General features: G+C 36.2%; 1 protein-coding gene across 3 annotated transcripts in view; it reads left to right on the plus strand.

Moving 5' to 3' along the window:
* The window catches only part of LOC126779049 (unconventional myosin-Va), a 56,129-nt gene extending 40,731 nt beyond the window's left edge, over nt 1-15,398 (plus strand). For all 3 annotated transcript variants that reach the window (XM_050502820.1, XM_050502821.1, XM_050502822.1), the window contains 10 exons: nt 91-190; nt 965-1,082; nt 1,744-1,878; nt 2,347-2,551; nt 6,855-7,000; nt 7,353-7,570; nt 8,510-8,659; nt 12,234-12,365; nt 12,955-13,071; nt 13,782-15,398. In XM_050502820.1, coding sequence (XP_050358777.1) covers nt 91-190; nt 965-1,082; nt 1,744-1,878; nt 2,347-2,551; nt 6,855-7,000; nt 7,353-7,570; nt 8,510-8,659; nt 12,234-12,365; nt 12,955-13,071; nt 13,782-13,910 — 1,450 coding nt within the window. In that variant the 3' untranslated portion in view covers nt 13,911-15,398. The remainder of the gene's footprint in view (nt 1-90; nt 191-964; nt 1,083-1,743; nt 1,879-2,346; nt 2,552-6,854; nt 7,001-7,352; nt 7,571-8,509; nt 8,660-12,233; nt 12,366-12,954; nt 13,072-13,781) is intronic.
* Nucleotides 15,399-21,480: the final 6,082 nt, after the last annotated feature.

The following is a 21,480-nucleotide window of genomic DNA, read 5'->3' on the forward strand; positions in this document are numbered from 1 at the left end:
ATTGTGGTAAGGTTTAAACCCAGTTCATAATAATGGCGATAAAAAACCTCCCCTCTCCATCAATATTAATTTTAAACAAATCTATTTAAGGTTGCTGAGTGCAGATTTAAGTCAGGAACCCAAGAACAAATCTCAAGAATATGCCCAAAATGAGATCATAAGACTTGCTTCAGAAAGTCTTGCTATACAGGTATTTAAATTACTTAAGTTTACTGCGAAATATTTCTGACATGTGTTGATTTTGCTGATGTTTAGTTCTAGGATGGCCTTGATATGTGTGTTAAAAAAATATAATGGGTATAAAAACTAAAAGATTATAACTCATGTCTTCCAAAATGATAGTAAGGTTCTCCAGACCGATTTTGTATAGGGCAGCCAATCTCAAAAGAGATTAGCCAATTGCGCATGACATATTATGGATGCATACTATTCCCTTATTCATAATCCGATTGGAGGTAATCCGACACAACCGAAAAGAGTTCAGCCACGGGATCAACGGAGTGTACACAGAATAGTAGAACAAACCTTTAATAGAAAAATCCAAAATCTTCATTGGCCCTACCCGGGGCTTAAATCTCGGAATCTGCGGTCACATATCTAGCTATTAGACCACCAAAGCAGTCAAAGATGCACTATGAAATATGAAATACGTCAAAATAGACCAAATAGGCAATATTTTATACCAATTTCATTTTATACCAATCAAGTGATACATTTATAATAATTTAATTGTTAATGTCTTTTCTATTTGTTCTAAATATTTTGATTTTTAAAATTATTATTTTTTTGTTAACTCGAAATGTTGATATATTTTGCAACACCTATAATTTAGGAGACACTTGATTTGTATAACTTCATGTTTAAAGATTCAATTGTATTTATTAGTGTACTTCTTGTTGGTGTTGATATTATAATAAATAAAATAAAAATAGAAATTATAACATAATTACGTTATTATTTACAGGAACGTGTCGATAAATTGTCGGAGAGTTGTCGCAGGTACAAAAACCAAATCAGACTTTTAGTCGGAAAGTTAAAGGAAGCCGGTGTTGAAGATGTTCAGGATATTTTGGAAGGGAACGGTAGGTTTTTTTGGGTCGAACATAAGCGAACTAGCTGTTTATCTGATTATGAAGTGGCACTAATATCTGAAGTGTTGCCAATTGATAATTTTGAAATATTTGATTCACAGTTTTCTCTTTAGCACATTGTGTATGTGTATTTAATTTTATTAATCGTTTTGATATCACTTGTTTCACAGAGCAGGACAACACATCTCAATCTCTTTCAATATCTCTTTCTCATTTAATTCTTAATTGTTTTGATATGAATAATCGTCATATAACTTACTGTTCTAATTCTGTTTACTGGTGGTAGAGCTTTGTGCAAGCTCGTCTGGGTAGGTACCACCCACTCATCAGATATTCTACCGCGAAACAGCAGTACTTGGTATTGTTGTGTTCCGGTTTGAAGGGTGAGTGAGCCAGTGTAATTACAGGCACAAGGGACATAACATCTTAGTTCCCAAGGTTGGTGGCGCATTTGCGATGTAAGCGATGGTTAAAATTTCTTAAAATGCCAATGTCTATGGGTGTTGGTGACCACTTACCATCAGGTGGCCCATATGCTCGTCCGCCTTCCTATTCGATAAAAAAAATATATATCACTAATAAAGTGCTATTTTCCTATAATTAAACATAAGTAAATGAGAAACTTTTTTAATTAATTGTATTTAATTTTCAGAGACGATTGTATCTCAAAATACGTCAACAGTGCTCGAAATACCGCCCGTGATGAGGAAAAAGGAGAGAGAGTACCTCGGAATGTTCGAGTACAAGTTGCAAGACGAGGGAACTATTATTAAGAAACTTATTACAGGTAACTAAAGCAATTTATTATGAAAGAAACTAAAAAAGCAACATATTTTTGACGAGCAGTGCTATTCTACTTAAAGTCACTTCGTGTCTCACTCGTGATATGCTATTATGACCCTTTTAATATTATATTTAATACAGGCAATGTTGCATATCACTTTTTGATATTTGATGATCCTTATTTGCGCTTCTTACTGTGGGACGGCAGGTGAATGTACTTGGGCATGTAATTATGGTTTCCTTGGCTGTTCAGGATGACATTCGGCCAGCCCGACCATGATAGGATGTCCATTATAAGTTTTTTTGAAAGGATAGATAAATCTTCATATTTTCCTGGCTAACGAAACGAGTATTTTTTTTAAAGTAGTAGGCTCACGAGTACCTCATACCAACCCAGACAGACTTGCTGCAGATAACACCGCAAATATATCCAGTGCCATTAACGAGCTACAGAGTTGTAACCGCGTTTTAGAGTTGAAGCCCCGTGTGGCGACGACCCTGCTGCCGGGCCTGCCGGCCTACATCCTGTTCATGATGCTGCGTCACACGGACCACGTGGACGACGAGCCCAAGATGCACCAGCTGATAAAGGCGGCGCGGACGGCCGTTAAGAAAGTCATCAAGCGACGCGCGGAGAGCGTGGAGTACTACGCCTTGTGGCTGGCGAACATGTTGAGGTACTGTTTGATTATATTTAATTACATAAAAGTTTTATCATATAAACTGTTTTTTGTTGTTAGTTATTTTTGATTGAATGGACATATATATTAGGTCCTTACATATGAAATTGGCGTTTTGTACGGGAGGAATATAAAGTATTTTTTTTTTGTAAAATTATTTAATTAATCTAAGTATGCACCGTTGTTATCTATGCACTTTTGCCATCTCATAGGTAGTTCATTGATCCCTTTACTAAAAAATTTATGGGGGCGAGAATAAATAAACTCTTTGAAGGCGGTTTGGACTGCCACATTTCTTTTTGCCGATTTTTTTTCCTTTTAAGAAGTTGTCCAAATTCCGGAAAAAATGGTAATCTGTTGGAGCAAGGTCCGGGGAGTACGGTGGATGTCGCAGACATTCCAATTGTAGCTTATTTAACTTAGTAGTTGTTTCTTATGCAGTGTGTGGTCTTGCGTTGTCGTGAAGCAGCAGTGGATTAGAGCGATTGACCAATCTCGGTTGTTTAACAGCTAGTTCTTCCTTCATGGTTTGAAGTTGCTGAAAATACATATCTGCCGTAATCGTTTCGCCAGATTTTAGAAAGCTGTAGTGAACGACACCGGCGCTAGTCCACTAAACATTCACAAGTATCTTTTTATGAGTCAGTTTTCGTTTATGGCAGGATTTGGCTGGGTCTTCAGGGCTCAGCCAATGCGACGAGTGCTTCCGATTATCGTACAGTATCCATTTTTCATTACAAGTAATGATTCGATTTAAAATCCCTTCATTATTGTGTCGGTTGAGAAAGTAACACAGCAGTCGACATGTGTTTGCAAGTTCGATTCGCCCAATTCAAAAACGATGGGTGAGGTACCCATCATTCTGGTTTTTTAACGATGGGTACCTCACCCATCGTTCAAGTTTTTTTACTTTCCCGATTTGCTTCAAGTGGATTAATACAGTTTTACTTACCCCGAAGCCTGCAACTATCTCTGAAGTGCTCTGTGATGGATCCGCTTCCACAATTGCCTTTAATTCTTTTAATGTCTAAGGGCGTTTGGTGACCACTTACCATCAGGTGGCCCATATGCTCGTCCACCTTCCTATTCTATAAAAAAAAATATATACCGATAATAAGGTGCGGTGTAAGGACGGGACTAGGTAAATAAAGTAGATGTTTAAGGTTTGAAGATAAATTTATTACTGCCCCTCAATACCATGTGTCATCTGCTTATATACTTTTCGTCCTTACGTAAACTTTTCACACCTCGGAGGTACCTTTATAAATGTATTTTTACCTAATTTTCCTAAACCTAAGGAGAGCGTAATTGGTTTGTCGAAGCTATTTAAAGTAAATGTATTATTTTCGTAATTTACACAATTATAATTAGTTAAAAATTCTTGTCCGATTAAACCATCTTGAATACAAGGCAAATTCTTTAAGACATAAAACTTATGTTTGAATTCTATTCCACATAAGGTAAACGGTATGTAAACATAGCCCTCGGTGTACGAGGTGCCACCAATACCATTTACGGCTACGCGTTTTGGATGTATTGGAATATTCCTATCTCTTATTACATCGTTTTTAATCACTGATATCGAGGCGCCCGTGTCAACTAGCATTCTATATTTGGTACCTAATATAGTAAACTCTACGAAATTATTATATGTATTGCATGCTAGAATAAAGTTAGGATCGAAAAAACTAAGTTTTGGTTATTTTCTGAAGTAGTAACCTGTATATCGTTTTGGTATTGATTCATAAGATACCCATGCTGTTTTCTACCGTTATTATTTCTACCTCGCGATACTGCACGTTCAAAATTATGTCCGCGTCCTCGAGAATTACTTGTGGATCCTCTATTGTTTCCTCGGTGGTATAAACTAGATGTTTGATTCGGCATCGGCCTAAATGAACGATTTGGCGTGTAATGTTGGCGTGCGTTGTTTAATACTCGACCTCTACTATGCCCCCTATAAGATGGTTGGTACTTACCTCGATGTTGAGTCGTGAAAATCGTTTCAGCTGATGTAAAAGAGCCTTGACGCGACAGTTCCTCGTCTTTGGCTGCTCTTATAACATCTTTCAGCTCTGAGTAGTTGCGGGCCGCTAAAATAGTGCTTGATCGACTGTTTCTCAAACCTTCGGTGAATCGCTGTATTGCTAATTTTTCGTTTACGGGTCTCAATATTTTAAACGCGTTATCGTCATCGTTAGCTTGGGAAATAGTCAATTCAACAAATAAATCCTCAAGTTTCTTACCAAATTCCTCAATACTCTGCGAACCTTGTCTAGATTTTAACATTTCTATTTGTAGTGCCGTGGCTGACTGCTTAGTCAACAGATTATTTTTCATGTCGGCAATAAGTTCTGTGGAAGATTCGTAGTTAGATAAAAAACGTAATTTGGCATTTTTAGTTAAACGAGTTTTAAGGACAAAAGAAATAAGTAACTGTTCATATTCTTTCCTAATGGTTTAGCTATAGAATTCGATACAATCTATTAATTTTTTAGTAACTTCTTCATCTCCTGTCATAATAGGTAGAAGAGAAGTAGCAGTTTTCATGTCAAAGTCAGTCATGGTGCTAAAATCTTGGTCACTAACTAAAAAAGTTGTTTGAATTTTTTGATAAAACGATTCAATTTCTTCGCAAGCAACTAATAAGTAATTTATCTCTTCCTTTTTTATATACCCTTTAGATGCATTAAAGTTTAACTCGTCACGATATTTTATATATTCGTCATATAAACTTTTTGCCTCTAAATATTTCTGTTCTAACAACTTTTTAGTTCTTTTCCCTTTACTTAGTTTAATTAAATTTATTTTTATATTTTCAATTTGATGTTTTATATCTAATATATGATCCATTTAAATCTTAAGAAACATAATATAATATTTAGTACCGAAAAATAACAAAAAAAAATGGCTTAAAAATATACACTTAAAAATAATGATAAAATATGAATATATCTATTGTCTATAATACCATAACACCTTTGCTGATGACACTATTTCACTTCTCCTTTTATATATTTTTCACACTTTTACGCTCCTATTTTTTTTATAAGCATCTATTGATGCGTCTCCAGGCTGAACGACACGTTCCTGATTTCTTTCTCCAGTCTCTGGTCCACGCCTCGAACGTCTGAAAGCGCTCCTGGCCATCTCCTGACGCATCCAGTTTATGTGGCAGCGTTTATATAATTTATATATGGCAAACTTTGCCCCCAAAATTAAAAGTAAAAGAAAAATACCCAAAATTATATTTGTCACTTTCTGATTTTGGTGTATTAGCTCCACGTCGGCCGAATTCACGCCTCCTGCGGCATTTTGTGCAATCACAATTTGTTCTTTACTTTGTTCTTTGCCCATTTTGTATTATGACGCTACTAACGTTCGAACAATTAAATACACGAATGTCCAATATTACACAGAGCGACATTATATTGTTCTACTACACTTCGTTAGAACCCGAAACCAAACCTTAAATGGCAGGGTCGCCATGTAAGGACGGGACTAGGTAAATAAAGTAGATGTTTAAGGTTTGAAGATAAATTTATTACTGCCCCTCAATACCATGTGTCATCTGCTTATATACTACACTACAGCGGTAATAAGCGACGCCAAAGAAAAAAAATGAGGAAAAAACAAATGATTGACTGTTTTCAAAACTCAAATGTACCAGCTAAATGAATTTATAAATTTGAATTTGGAATTCTTAACCAAAGAGGAGATATTTCAGATCAAAGTGGCCAGTACGACAAAACGCTAATTTCATATGCAAGGACCATATTCCTTACATGTTATGTCCCTTTTACCTATAGTTACACCAGCTCACTCACCCTTCAAACCGTAACACAACAATACTAAGTATTGCTGTTTGCCGGTTGATTATATGAAAAGTGGGTGGTACCTACCCTGACGTGATAGCTCTACCACCAAGTGAATTTATCGGAAGTAGTTCGGAGTGTGGAAGTTGGCAGTGCATTCAAATGCAGATTTCCTCATGAAGTTTTCCATTATTGTCGACACTTATAAAAATAAATGCATTTTTCTGTTGCGTTGCACAAATTTATATATATTTATAATTATCATCAACCTTTTTTTCGATGGGAAAACGCATTCACTCTTTTCCCCCACATGAGGTGGGGGGGGGCCTGTATGTAGGACTCGCTGGCACTGAAGAACCCGCGGTACCCACTCCGTCTTTTCAAGGGGGTGTCACGGGATCGCTTGCGCCTATCGTGACGCCCCGACAATTATCATCAACCTTAAAAAATTGGGCCTTAATTAAAACTGGAATCCCTTTTTGCAGATTGCTAAACAATTTAAGACAATACAGTGGAGACGTGAAGTATCAAGCCGAGAACACGCCGCGGCAGAACCAACAGAGCTTGAGGATCTTCGACCTGTCCGAATACAGACAAGTGCTGAGCGATCAGGCCATTTCCATATATCAAGGTCAGTTATTCCATTTGGTAAGGAAATAGGTCTGGTGAGATATTTTTACGAAAATTTAGACAAAACATATATTAACTAAAGTCTAGGTCAACAATATTTCAACAATGAAAATGGTTAATTCATTTAAATTACGTGAAATGTGTCCAGTTTGATGATGTGATTTGTGATCTTCTGCGATGGGTCCAGTTCTATCAAATACATTTTAGTTGATGTGAATAAATACTGGGAATGTCACGAGACCGGCATTTATTTGTATTTAAATAAAGAACAACTCGATTGCAGTTTAAAACAGAATGACTGACTATATATTTAGAAAACTAATAAATCAAATGAATATAAAATAATGCAATAGGTCTGATCACGTTGCTGGAGCGGCAGCTGGAGCGGCTCATCATGCCGGCCATCCTGGAGTACGAGGAGATCAGCGGGCTGTCGGGCCCCCAGCGCGCCGCGCCCCCCTCCGCCGCGTCCGCCGGCCCCGCGCGCCTCAAGCACGAGCTCGGCGCCACGCACGACACGCTGCGCGCGCACGCCGTCGACCCGCCGCTCCGCGTCATACTGTTCCGCCAGGTCTGTGTCACTACCTACGTCACGTTGGCGCCACGCACGACACGCTGCGCGCGCACGCCGTCGACCCGCCGCTCCGCGTCATACTGTTCCGCCAGGTCTGTGTCACTACCTACGTCACGTTGGCGCCACGCACGACACGCTGCGCGCGCACGCCGTCGACCCGCCGCTCCGCGTCATACTGTTCCGCCAGGTCTGTGTCACTACCTACGTCACGTTGGCGCCACGCACGACACGCTGCGCGCGCACGCCGTCGACCCGCCGCTCCGCGTCATACTGTTCCGCCAGGTCTGTGTCACTACCTACGTCACGTTGGCGCCACGCACGACACGCTGCGCGCGCACGCCGTCGACCCGCCGCTCCGCGTCATACTGTTCCGCCAGGTCTGCTGTCACGCTGCACGCGCATATAAAAATTGAGCACGAATTTAGAAGGTTGATGTGAATCAGTTGAGCTGGGGCGCCAATAAATGTAACTCCAAGAATTCTTCAGGGATCTTTTTTAAGCCAACATTTTTTTCTTCGTTCTTTTATTTGACTAGCTCTACAATATTCTCAGTTGCAAAACAAGATGTAACTTATAAATAATCTTTGACCTTCTCCAGTCCGGATTGCCATCCATCGGTTTTTGAGAATGATGGATTAGCAAATTTACGCATGCATTCTAAAATATCTCCTATACAAATAATAATAATAATTTATTTTTTCAAGTAAAAAGACTCATATACAAAATTACAAAAAAATAAAATAAACACTACTACCCGTCGTTGCGATTTACCGCCATGACCGTAGTCAGTCAGGAGAACGTCATCATATATTATTAATATTAAACAGTTCTGTTTTTAATAATTATCAATATTGATAAGTAATGACAGTAAAAAATCTAGTTAAAAATACTAAAGTAAATAAAACATCCCACTATATAATTGTTTATTTTTTGCAGCTCTTCTATTACATCTGCGCGTACAGTTTGAACCAGCTGCTGCTGCGTAAGGACCTGTGCTGCTGGGCCAAGGGTCTGCAGATCAGATACAACATCTCACATCTGGAGACATGGATAAAGGAACATCTCGCTGAGTACGGCCAGAAGAGCGTAAGTGATCTGCTTATTATTAAAGCCATTTTAATATATTTGTTTGTTTGTTACGCTTTCGTCTTAAATACTCAAACAATCACCATGAAATTTTTATTTACATAAACATTCAGGGATACAGAAAAAAACATAGATTACTTAAAACCACATTAACTAGTTGCTTACGTCGAACTAATTTCGGGGGATCAAAAGGTAAATGAAACTAAGGAATAGCATTTCTCTGTTTACTCAACTAAAATTTATTTAAATAATTACGAAATTATTTTTTTCCTGAATGAATGTATGCTGTTTGGCCCTATTGGCCTTTACAGCGTCACCCGGTGTTGGGGCGAGTACTAGACTTCGCCTTGAATTTCGAGCCGTCTCGGGCTCTACATGACGTCCATCCTGAGGATGTCTCCTACGAGATCGCACCTCGGCTCAGGACGTAGTCGGAGGGGTGGGAAGCGCTTCTGTAAGAAGCACCGTACTAAATCACGACCGATTTCGTGATGTCACAAATGGGGGACCTCGTTTCCGCCCGCGGAAACGGTGTATGTATCGAGTGTGACTCCTAAGTATTTTACTTCGGATTTCCACGGGATAGGTTGGTCGAACAGGGTTATGTTTCCCGGATTGCCTATATGATTCCTAATATAAATAGGATTGCGGGTGAAGTGTACTGCTACACTTTTATCCGGATTTACTTCGATTCTCCACTTCCGGAACCAATCGCCTAGTGCGTTGGCCGCGGATTGGAGACGCATTGTTATGACTGCCGTCGAAGGCGTGGTTGTGTATAGGGCGGTATCGTCCGCGAAGAGGGCTAAGTTAACTGTTTGGATTGAGTTTGGAATATCATTCGTGAATAACGAATAGAGTATCGGGGATAGTGCGGAGCCTTGATCCCTCAAGGCTCAAGTCCCTGCCCTGATGGGGCGAGGTGATGACAGGGTACCTTTGACTCTGTAGCGGAAAGTACGATTCGTCAAGTAGTCTCGTATGATGAGAACGAGTCTGTCTGGCAATCCTAGAGTTTATAGTTTATATAATAAACCATTGTGCCAGACTTTGTCGAATGCTTTCGCTACATCGAAGAATACCCGTCGAGGTGGTTTTACCGATGGCGAAACCCTTGAGTATGTCTTCCGTTAGGCGGTGGACCTGATTGACGCACGAGTGCCCGGCTCTAAAACCGACCTGCTCGTTGACCTGAATCTGTTTGGCCTCTACGTGGGCTTTGATTCTTGCAAGGATGACTCTCTCGTAGACCTTTCCGAGAGTGTTGAGGAGGCCCGTAGGTTGATTCCTGGGTCTCCCTGGTTTAGGGATTCCTATAACTATGACTTCTTTCCAGTGGTCTGGAAAGGAGTATCCTGCCAGAAGGGCGTTGAATATTAGCACGAGAAGTGCTATAAGTTGTTGCGGGAGGCGCTTAACAGCTTTATTAGTGATCCGGTCCGCACCGGGCGATTTCTTGACTTATAATTTTTTAACAATCGATTCGATCTCCTCGACTGATGTCGGTGACAACGGTTCGTCCGTTGGTGGCACAGAGCTGATGTTATCTACTAACGTGTCGACCTTTAAGAGGTGTTCCGGGTCTACTGGTAAGTTGCTTGGTGAGCATTGTGATTCTAAACTATCGGCTAAGCACTCGGTCTTATCCAAGTCGTCTGTTGCGGGCGGGAGATTCGGGCGTAACAAAGGAGGCATGGCCGCGGCTCGTTCGCCTTTGAGGGATCTCGGCATCGACCAGAACGCTGTGTACGATGGCTTTATTTCCCCTAGGCGAGTATCGTAATTATCATCACGGAAATCGTTGAAACGGGCTTTGACGTCCCTCTGAAGGGCCCAGAGTTTCCTCCGGTTTTCTGGTGACGGAAAAGCGTCATGAGCTCGTGTGGCGGCGTTTTTCCGCGTGATAAGATCTTTCAAGGCTTCAGGGAGCTCCCAACGCTCGTTAGGGCGAATTTCGACCTCCCTGGAGCACATGTGTCTATTTTGTCGCGTATGTGGGTCGTGAGTTTAATCGCGGCCGTTTTTGCAACGTCTACTGAATTCTGTCTGGAATGTCTTTTAAGGACTGTGATTCTAAGGACTGGACTTGTGAATTTATGCCAGTCGATGATAGTTTTAGTTGGACGGTTAAGTGGATCATCTGGCCCTAGTTCTACTAAGACTGGGCGGTGGTCTGAGTCTAACTTGGATAGTGCCTCGATTGAGCGTAACTGCAAGGTCACGCCTTTCAAGATCACGACGTCGAGCACGTCTGGTCTATCTCTGCAGTTCTCCGAGAGTGGGAACCGAGTGGGTGTCGTTGGAGGAATGACAAAATTGTGCGACATATGGTGAGACAAACGATCTAATGTTTTACCTCTAGCATTTGTTGGATTGAATTCCAGTTGGGGTGTTTACTGTTGAGGTCGCCGGCCAAAATGACCGCGCTACCCATTGATAGAAGTGACTTAAGGTCACTTTCTAGGAGCCGTTTGGTCGGTGAGAGGTAAAGAGAGACTAGGACAACGGATTAGGTCGTAGCACTCTTTTGTACGCGGGTGGTACATCCGGTGTACTTCTAGAATTGGCAAGTTGAAACTCTCCAAACTTGCCTTAATTAAACCCTCGGGGGTCTCTTTGGGCACTCCCCTGATGACTACGCGTAACAAACGCTCGTCTTCGAGTGCGTAGGTATGGAAGGCGGTGCCGTCGCGCCTCAGGAACTCGGTCAGTTTCCTGTGGGTCGTTGAGTCCTGTACTTGGACCCTGATACCCTGCGCGGTATTTTTGGCGTGCGTATAGTGGATACGCTTCGCCGAGAGGATGTCGGAAATCGTGGTCCACCTAGCCTTGTCTTGTATGAAGACTGGCGGTGGGGGTTTTGAGCTCGCTTGCTCATTTGTCTGTTGGACGTGAGTGGCCACTCGGGGCATCGGGGGTGTGGGTGACGCGGGTTGTGGTAGGCCACGATCAGCTTGCTCAGCTTCACCGGGCTACCGGCTCTGCGAGCCTTTGGCGATGTCGGTCGCTTACGAGGAGGCGGGGCTTGAGGAGCCTTTGCCTTCCTCTTCGTTGATTTGGAGATGACGTTCTCGAAACAATTACGAAAAGCACTTCCTACACTATATATACAGCGCGACAGTAGCGAATCTAGACAGCGCGATTCAGGAATGTGACAGATTCAATCAATGCCATCTATCGGTACCGAGTATTAATATACGGCAGTATACACTAGTACAGTAGATATTCGTATTCGTTAGAGGAAATTAGCGGCCTTTCTTCAAATTTGCGGGTGATTAGTAAAATTATGCTCTTCCTCTTTCGAATGTCAAATCAATAGTGACAGAAAGGGAGGAATCAGTGGCTACCTCAACAGCCGCTAAGTAACTTTTATAAGCCGCTACCGCCGTTTATAAATAGCCGCGGGCTAAAACTAGTATACTATATTATATATAATAACAACGGTAAAAGCTAAAGAGGTACCGTTAGCATATTAATAAAATGAAATTTTAAATGTCTCATAACTATTTACCAAAACATCGCTTCGGACGCTCCTTGGATATAAATGATAACTCAAACCCGTTTCCCGTTGCAGATGGAGGAGATCCTGAGCGTTCTGAAACCGATAACACAGGCGGTGCAGCTGCTGCAGGCGCGCAAGTCCATGGCCGACGTGAGCAGCACCGTGGAGATGTGCGCCGACCTGTCCGCCGTGCAAGTCTGCAAGGTGAGCTTATATACATGTCTATATATTTTTGATTTCGTTTAATAAGAGAACATGACATGACAGTATGATTATAATATATAATAATAATAATGATGATAATAACATAACAGTACATGACACAAAAACTTCGAGTCAAAAACTTTATAAATACGTTTGATGAATATGCCTTGTATATAATATGAACTATACCAAATATATAGGATTTCTTTTAAATAGTACTTAGCAATTCTTATTTCAAATAGTTACCGCCCGCAACTAATATTGAGATATGAGACATTTGTGTAATTCGAATAGAGCCACGGAAAACAGTTAAAAATATTTCAATAGTATTATTAATCATAAAAAAATTGCGAAATACAAGTTAATTAAAGAAAAACCAGGGAAGATGATGTTGATGTTTATGTAGGAACAGCTGAACATACCATTGTCCTTATTAATCCTACATCCGCAAGTTTAGAGAGAAAGAGATGGCACATACACGCGATGGAAATAATTCACGATATTTGTTTAATGGAAAAATTAAAGAAAGCGAAGTAAAAATAGTTGGTAATAAAACAGGTTTCTTTAAAAAAGTAAAATTTCTCCACAGATCCTAAACATGTACACCCCAGCTGAGGAGTACGAGGTGAAGGTGACACGGGAGTTCATCCACGAGATACAGAAACTGATGCAGGAGAGGGCTGGACCGAACGCTAACAAGGAACCGGTAAGATAATAAAACATTTCATACTAACCTCACTAAATTGAGTAAGTTACAATCGTACCAACTGTCAGTGAGTGAAAGAGTGAATGATAATGTATGGTATTTATACATTCGTTCAACGCTATTAACTGACGATTAGTTATGAAATAACTGCTATGAAAATTAAAAAAAGTAACAGTCTGTTAATATACCACAGCTGGGCTAAGGTCTCCTCTCACTTTAAGGAGAAAGTTTAGTAAACTTATTCAGTGGAATAGCTTATATATTATATGTCTGTGGATATATATACTGCTGATCTAAAGGCCTCCTATCCCTTTTTGAGGAGAAGGTTTGGAGCTTATTCCACCATGCCGCTCCAGTGCGGGTTGGTGAAATAAACATGTGGCAGAATTTCAGTGAAATTAGAAACATGCAGGTTTCCTCACGATGTTTTTCCTTCACCGTAAAGCACGAGGTGAATTATAATCATAAATTAAGCACATGAAAATTCAGTGGTGCTTACCCGGGTTTTCATTCACGCGTTCTTACCACTGAGCCATCTCAGCTTTCGGCTCGGGTGGATATATATGTGGAAGGATTTCAGTGAAATTACAAGTACAAGTACAATTGTACTTCCCTTGTTTTGAATATGTGATCATCGCTTGAGATTCACGCGTTCTAACCACTCGGCTCCTAATAAAACAACAATTCATCATTCCGTCTTCCTGTTACAGCAAAGTCTTCTCATGGACACGAAGATGATATACTCGGTGCATTTCGAATTCAGTCCGTCGCCTATCCGCCTGGAAGACATAGAAGTTCCAGAAGTGTTGGAGCTGAACGGACTCCTGACCAAGATATAAGGGATGCGGTAATTTTTATCACATTCAATCTCCATTTACGTCAAAACTTCCAATTTTCCAAAAAGTATCAGAAGTACTTAATTTATTTAACATTTTATATAGTATTTATTTGGCTGTTTGATTTAGGGACATGTAAAAAATTGATATTATACTTTAAAAAATTTACATGTCTAATGTAAATGTAATTTATAGTCTATGGCAATATAGCGGATTGATAGAAAGAGAAGGTCGTATTTATTATATAGGAAAGAAAGAGATATACGTATTATTACATTCATTTAGTTCCTATGATTTGTTTCTATTTTCTTTTTACTCAACTACGGTGGAACTAAAGAGTATTACGTTTAGTCATACTATTAAAACCTAAACTTTTTTTTTAATTTCACACACTTTGTATGTAACCAGTAATTTAATATTGCCGACAACAGCCATATTATAAAACCCGTTAAGACATTTGTTATTCCAACAAGTGAGAAAAAGACAACAATATTCGTCTTTATATATTGTTTTGTTTGATTAAACTTATTCAAATTAATAATATAGAATGAGTTCTTATGGCTTAAAGTCGAATTTTGTCCTTTTTGTGTATATCTATGGCACATTATATACATATAATAATTTTTTAATATGTTTAATTATTATCAAGACACGACTAATTTAGTGTCAAGAGTAATACAAATTTCAATACATACAATGTGTATATTATAACATAATAATACATTCCATAAATATAAAAACCGACTTCGATAATTGGCCTGAATGTACGGTTCGAAAAACAAATTTAATAATGTTCAATATATATGAATCGCATATGCAACCTCCTTAAAGTTATATTGAATCCAGCGTAAAGGGAAACATTGAAAACGGTTTAAAAACTAAAAGGTTGAACCGGAACTCATTAAATATATAAACACATTAAGTTCTCATCTCTTAATAGTTTTATTTTATTTCTTAGTAATTCTTAGTCTTCTTAGTAATTTAAGCTAATTTTGTAATCCTATTTTGGTTTTAGTTAAATTTCATATAATAACTAATACAATAAGGTATGTATGTTCCCTGTTGGATTAGCAAATAAATAATTAGATATACAGAATTGAACTACCCTCTCTGAAGTCGGTTAATTGTATCACTCTAAACATTCCATTGCATTTATATTTTAATTTCAATATATTATGCCATATTTATACAAACTTATCATATACACAGCCGATTTTGGTGCCATTTTTTTTCTATATAAAAATCATATTTAATAATTATTATAAATTATTTATACAATATCGATTAATTTTATTATATTATATAAATATTTATATATTTTTCAATTACATAATACATTATATGATAGATAGTCGAGCCTTATTTATCAATTTTACTAAATATTTAAATATTTGTTATTGAAAGAGCGTGATGGAATATAATTTAGCGCGGCGTTCAAGTATTACAATAGCGATTATAGTAATTCTATATATATATCCTCTGTGTAAAAGAACATATATAATCTGAAAAATATTTATTTCTATAAACACTTAATGAATTTAATGAATCATAAATAATAGTTTAATATTTATAGAACTTTATATAATACATATATAATGTTATTAGATATAGACCAAATATATAAATAGAATTCGATATTGCACTTATATACAAATATATTTAGACAATACAATCATTATTATATATTATATAGTTAATCATAAACGAATGTGTGCATATTTTTTTGTGACAAATTTGAATTTTGCGTCATATTCCACATACATAAAAAATTTAAATGATGTACAATTGTAACGCCTCATAATTTGTCCTAAATTTCTTAAATTATACTTAGTAAACACTAGTTGTTTCTATTGGATTTAAAAAAAACAATATAGACACAGCCTTATGTGTAATCTGTGTTCTAAAATGAATTAATTTTATGTATTTACATTCCTATAAGCTTAAAAATTTAGTGCAAAATTTAAGCATAACCGACTGTGAGGATCTACTTTAATTGCCCACACACTAACAGCTGAAGTTAAATAAAAACTTGCAAGAATTGTTATTGTTGTGCTGACGTCATAAGTAACGTTAGCATAACAATTTCTAGTTATATTTGTGTAAAAAACATTCAAAATGGCGCAGGAATGAAATATGCACATATATATGAAATTTTTCTAATATTACATTATGAGATTTAATAAAGGGTGCAATTAAAGTGTCATTTATTGCAAGATATATAATATTTATAAATAGTCTATGGAATGGAATCAATGTTTATTATATATTTGAATTATAAGCTACGTTGTTCTTTTGAAAGTTGTTACTACTATTAAATGCTTTAATTTTTACTTAACATATTATAAACTAACCTTTTCTTGGCATGCTTTGGATATGATACGATAATGCTTCATCAAAAAGGCTTAATTTCACCTCATTTATGTTTCTTGGTTAGATTAATTTTATATTATTTTGAGTTATTAAATAATCGTTGAGTTAATTATCTTATGTATTCGGAATAATGAATATATATCTTTATAATAATACATATAAATAGTCTATACATATAGCAAATACTTGACATAGAATAAAATGGGTAACACCTCTTCAGTGTCGAGCTCGAAATAAATAAATTATTACTAGCTTCTTTCAAAGGCCTGGTCGTTTTTGATAACTCGGATGTGATGTCACGAGATGGCGCAAGTTGTCGTAAATAAGGCGCGAATTATGCACCAATACAGTGTTGAAATATATTAATAGTGTAAATAGATTAAAAAACACCTCAAATTGGTGGAATTCGTAACTTAAACGCGATGAAAATATTAAACGAAATGTAGAAAGATGAACACTATTCAATATTCTCATACGAAGGTTAAATATAATATAAAGGAACGAATATTTAACCCAAGCATAGACCTTGATCAATGAGCTTGTATTGTCTTGTTGTGTTGCCACACTGCAGTTATAAAATATTTTAAAACATAAACTTTAATATTTTATAAATTTATTCAAAAGATCATTTCAATGCTTTCCACATTTAGGTGTTGATTATTAATTGTAAACGGGCCGGTTGGCGTCGTTGGTGAATGCTTGCCTTTCACGCCGAAGGTTGTGGGTTCGTTTCCCACCCAAGACAGACATTTTTGTGCATGAACATGTCTATTTGTCCTGAGTCTGGGTTTAATTATCTATTTAAGTATGTATTTACAAAAGAAAAGTAGTATATGTAGTATATCAGTTGTCTGGTTTCCATAGTACAAGCTCTGCTTAGTTTGGAATCAGATGACCGTGTGTGAATAATGTCCCAGGATATTGTTATTATTATACTTGTAACATTTTTAGTATCAGTCTTTCTATTTTCCGATGTAGGTTTATTTAATAAATTTATTGTTAAATTTTATATACCAATTACATAACATTCTTAAAGAGACATCTTCTTTGGCAGTTTGGCGATAAGGCTTCTAGAATTTCTGATACCGACTCCTGAATAGGGGACGGGTACTCTTGCCAAAACATTGGAGTAGATTTTTTAAACATGATAACATGACTTTTCCAGCCCACATACTTGTATTATGAGTTGCATTCATTCATATTTCTGATCTCTCATTATGTGGCCGAAGTGATCTATTTTTAAATAACATGAAAACATTTAATTAAATTTTGCTACAAACTTTGACAATTTCTTTTATTAGCAAATTTTCAATAACATCTTATAACTGCAATGGCAACACATTAGTTCTCTTATAAGAAAAAAACCTGGCTCTTTGCAAATTTTATTAAAAAAAAAACAATATACTTAAACGCAGTTTTTTTACATTATTTATGAACTGTATTGTGATATGAAGTATTGTTTATCTAATCTGATTTAAATCGATTATTAGTTCCTGTATTTTAATTAAGTAATGCCATTTATATTTTCTTAATATTAACAATTATGTTTATATTTACTTTATATATTATTTCTATTTATTAATCATTTCATTCATATTTTTTTTACAACACATGGATTGAAGCTCGTTATTGAGTATATGCCCAAAATATTTAGAGGATTATCATACACCCAAAATGTAAAAGATCAACGCAAATAATTGTTTAATTTTATTAGTAACCAAAATATACTTAATTAAAGAAGGAAACAACAACTTTCGAATTGTTATTTTACAGGCTTATATGTAAAGCTACCATTGTTTCTGTGCGTAAATTCTACCGTGAGGAACCGGTAAGAAAATCGATAGTTTTCCACCAATCCAGTTACAAACAATAGTTAAATTGAATAAAATCTATATATCATGCCTGAAAATCATCAAATAAACAACTCGATGCTTTTTATTGTCTGTGTAATATTTGTTAATTAATTATTTTATAACAAAAAAAAAATCAATTTATTACTTGAAATACATAGGTTAGATTTTTTTGATTTTTAACTAAAAACAACGAACGCCATTTCTATTATTTGCCATATATATGCAAATTGAGCAAAATTATTTATAATCAAATATTACTCGTGTACATACATAATCTATTTACGTCTCACTCGCCTGTTCTGTCTATACTCCTCTGGTAGCGAGCCTCTATTACTCTATACCTCTATACATTGCAAGCGAGAGTTGAATAGGAGCAACGCCACTTTCAACAACTTTCGAACAATTGGACCAAAAGTCGCCATAATATTTTAATAACAACTTTTAGCTTTCATACATACAGGCTTACTTTCAATTTCTAGTATCGTTTTTTGAAGGGCAAGTCTTTAGGTGCTTCAGAAGATTATTAAGGTCGAATTTCGTTTCTTTTTGTAACGTTTAAGTAGAACGTTACTGTATACTGCATTTTTCCTATATGTATTATATACTTGTTATGTAATGCTGCCAATTAACTTCGCTTAAAACGATTGCTATATCAATTGTATTGTAATGCCAAGCGAAAGATATATTAAATATTTAATAAATATATGATATTTATATGCCATAGTTATCAACGAATTAGTTAAATGTCATATCATTAATATATGATTTTTTTATTGTACTTAATTCCTATTTATTTTATTATTAGTATTATTTTAATTTAAGTAAAGACATTTAAGTTTTTAAGAGTTTATGTAACTGAATTTCAATATTGCCAAGATTTCGTTATCACTGGGTCTTCGAGAAATTTTATATATTTCAACTATGCTTTACAACAAATGTGATGTCTGCAAAGCTATTCCATAAGAGCAAACTAACACATCGTACAAAACGGTCGTTAATGGTCAGAAAGTGATGCGACATAGACCTTAATAGTTATAACATACACGCATACATACGCATTTCCAACAACCCGCACTGGAGCAGCGTGGTGGAATAAGCTCCACACCTTCTCCTCAAAAAAGGAGAGGAGGCCTTCAGCCCAGCAGTGGGACATTCACAGGCTGTTAAGGAAATACACGCATACAAATATATATTACCATAAGTCGGTTGTCAATATTTCACGGGTGATTGATGAAGTAAGTTCTTACTGAATAGCACTGCTGATATGAAATCGTACGGGATTTTCTCATTAATTGTTCCTGAACACAGATAATTATGTACTTATAATTAACATTTACAAATACATTATGATCTCATCAATAACTCCGTTGCTAAATTATTTATCGTTGAACTACTTCGGAAAATAATATTTGAATTGAGAAATTCGAGAAAAATCGCGAGTCATATAAATAAAAAATGGAGTAGATTGTTGGAATATTTTCCAGACGTCTTACTGCCTGCCTGTCTCCCAGCGGGTTATTACATTATTACACTTAACTACCAAATCTATAAAATTTAAATTCCCTTCCAAAGTTCTCCAACTTTGCAGACCATCAAAACGTTTTTTCGCTAATCCATAAAAAATACCATGGATTGTTCAAGATGAACCAATGATATAGCGTGAATTAAATTTCAAAAGGTTTAATTTCATTACTCCTATGGTTCGAAAACGAAAATTTATGGTACCCATTGAGAACCGTGTTTAGTAAATATTCTCTCTTAAAACTCATCTTATGACAATATTTATGGCACTCATAAACTTGGTTTAATTCAATTATCATAACTTTTTACACCTTCCAGAATCTTCCAGCGCTATTTCAAAATGTATTCATTAATTTTTAGTGCTTTTTTTTCTTAATTCAAGAGGACACAGGCTATCGAGATAATCTATTTGACATCTGTCAAAGGATATATATTCAAATATATTAAAAAATAATCATAAGCTTAACATTTATGTTCGATTTATGTTCGGTTCTCTATTAAAAGTTTAAATAAATATCCATTATAATATTAAATTTAAGTTACCGCATATATAAACGTGTTGCTAGCGTTAAAAAATGTAGAAATAATATTAAAATGTTACCACAATATAGGTGCTTCGGCAAATTAAAAATATGTAAATGTACTTATGTTTGCATAATAAGAATAATTATATTTATGTTACTAAATATATTGTTTCACTTAAATTAAGTACTTAATTAATTATAAATTTAATTCAATCGGTCGCATAATATATGTGAACTATAGTTTTTCCAATCCGTATTTGCGTTAACTTGTAATAAAATGTTTATATCTACTTAATATTTTCAATGTAGTTTATTCTAGTTCAAACTGGTTATAACTAAATTTGTCAGTTAAATTAAAAACTTGTTAAAGATATAATTTCTTTAAACAATTTACGGATTATATTAAAGAATATTATTTTATTATGTGCTCAATTTTCATGTAGATAACATCAAAATTTTACATTGTTATTTAATTGAATTTTAGTAAAATTTACTCTACTAAATTATTATGTTATAATCTGTGTTAAAAATTAAATCAATATCATAGCGTCATATTTGTACACAACTATGTTTAAAAAAGTTATTATTAAACTAAACATAATAGTTAGAGGACAGAGGGTGTATTAAATGGCATATGGACACTATGCCACTGACGCCATTTGACATATATAATTTGTGTCTCTGTTTCAAAATGGCGGCATTTGTCAAATATCTGCGAGACGGAGCGAAGTGATAATCTGGTGTGACTGTAGCTTTACGTATTTTCCGTCGTTAAGGTTGCCAGATATAAATAAGTATTCCTACGTTTTATTTGATTTATGTAACTGCAATTAATAGTTATTTCTGAAACGGCGCTTAAGATCTTTCGTTTTTTTAAACACCTAAATAATAAAGTATAAGCAATCTTAGGAATAAATAATAATTGCCCCTCCAGTTAATGTTTCATGATATCTTTATCATGACCTCCTCATGGATACGACCTTTTTTTAACGCTGGAAAAACGCATTACGCGTTTCCCCCACGGGAAAAGTGGAGCGATATGTGGGGCTCGCTGGTGGTGCGCCCCGAACATCGGAATACCCACTAAAAAACCAGCGGTACGATCATGCTACCTTTACAAGAGGATACGACCTTAACTCAAGAGTCGAAAATGCAACTTGCTCAACTGTAGCTGACCCTATATCGTTGAGGCGTTGAAGTTTCTGTACTTTCCGAATATAAACAGATTTAAATGCTTAAAGCACCTTTCACACTGACCACTTCGTCTCGCTACTCACGCAATTGTGTTAGGTCCATAACTTTTTA

The sequence above is a fragment of the Nymphalis io genome, chromosome 28, assembly GCF_905147045.1.
Source record: "Nymphalis io chromosome 28, ilAglIoxx1.1, whole genome shotgun sequence".
NCBI classification, from domain to species: Eukaryota; Metazoa; Arthropoda; class Insecta; order Lepidoptera; family Nymphalidae; genus Nymphalis; species Nymphalis io.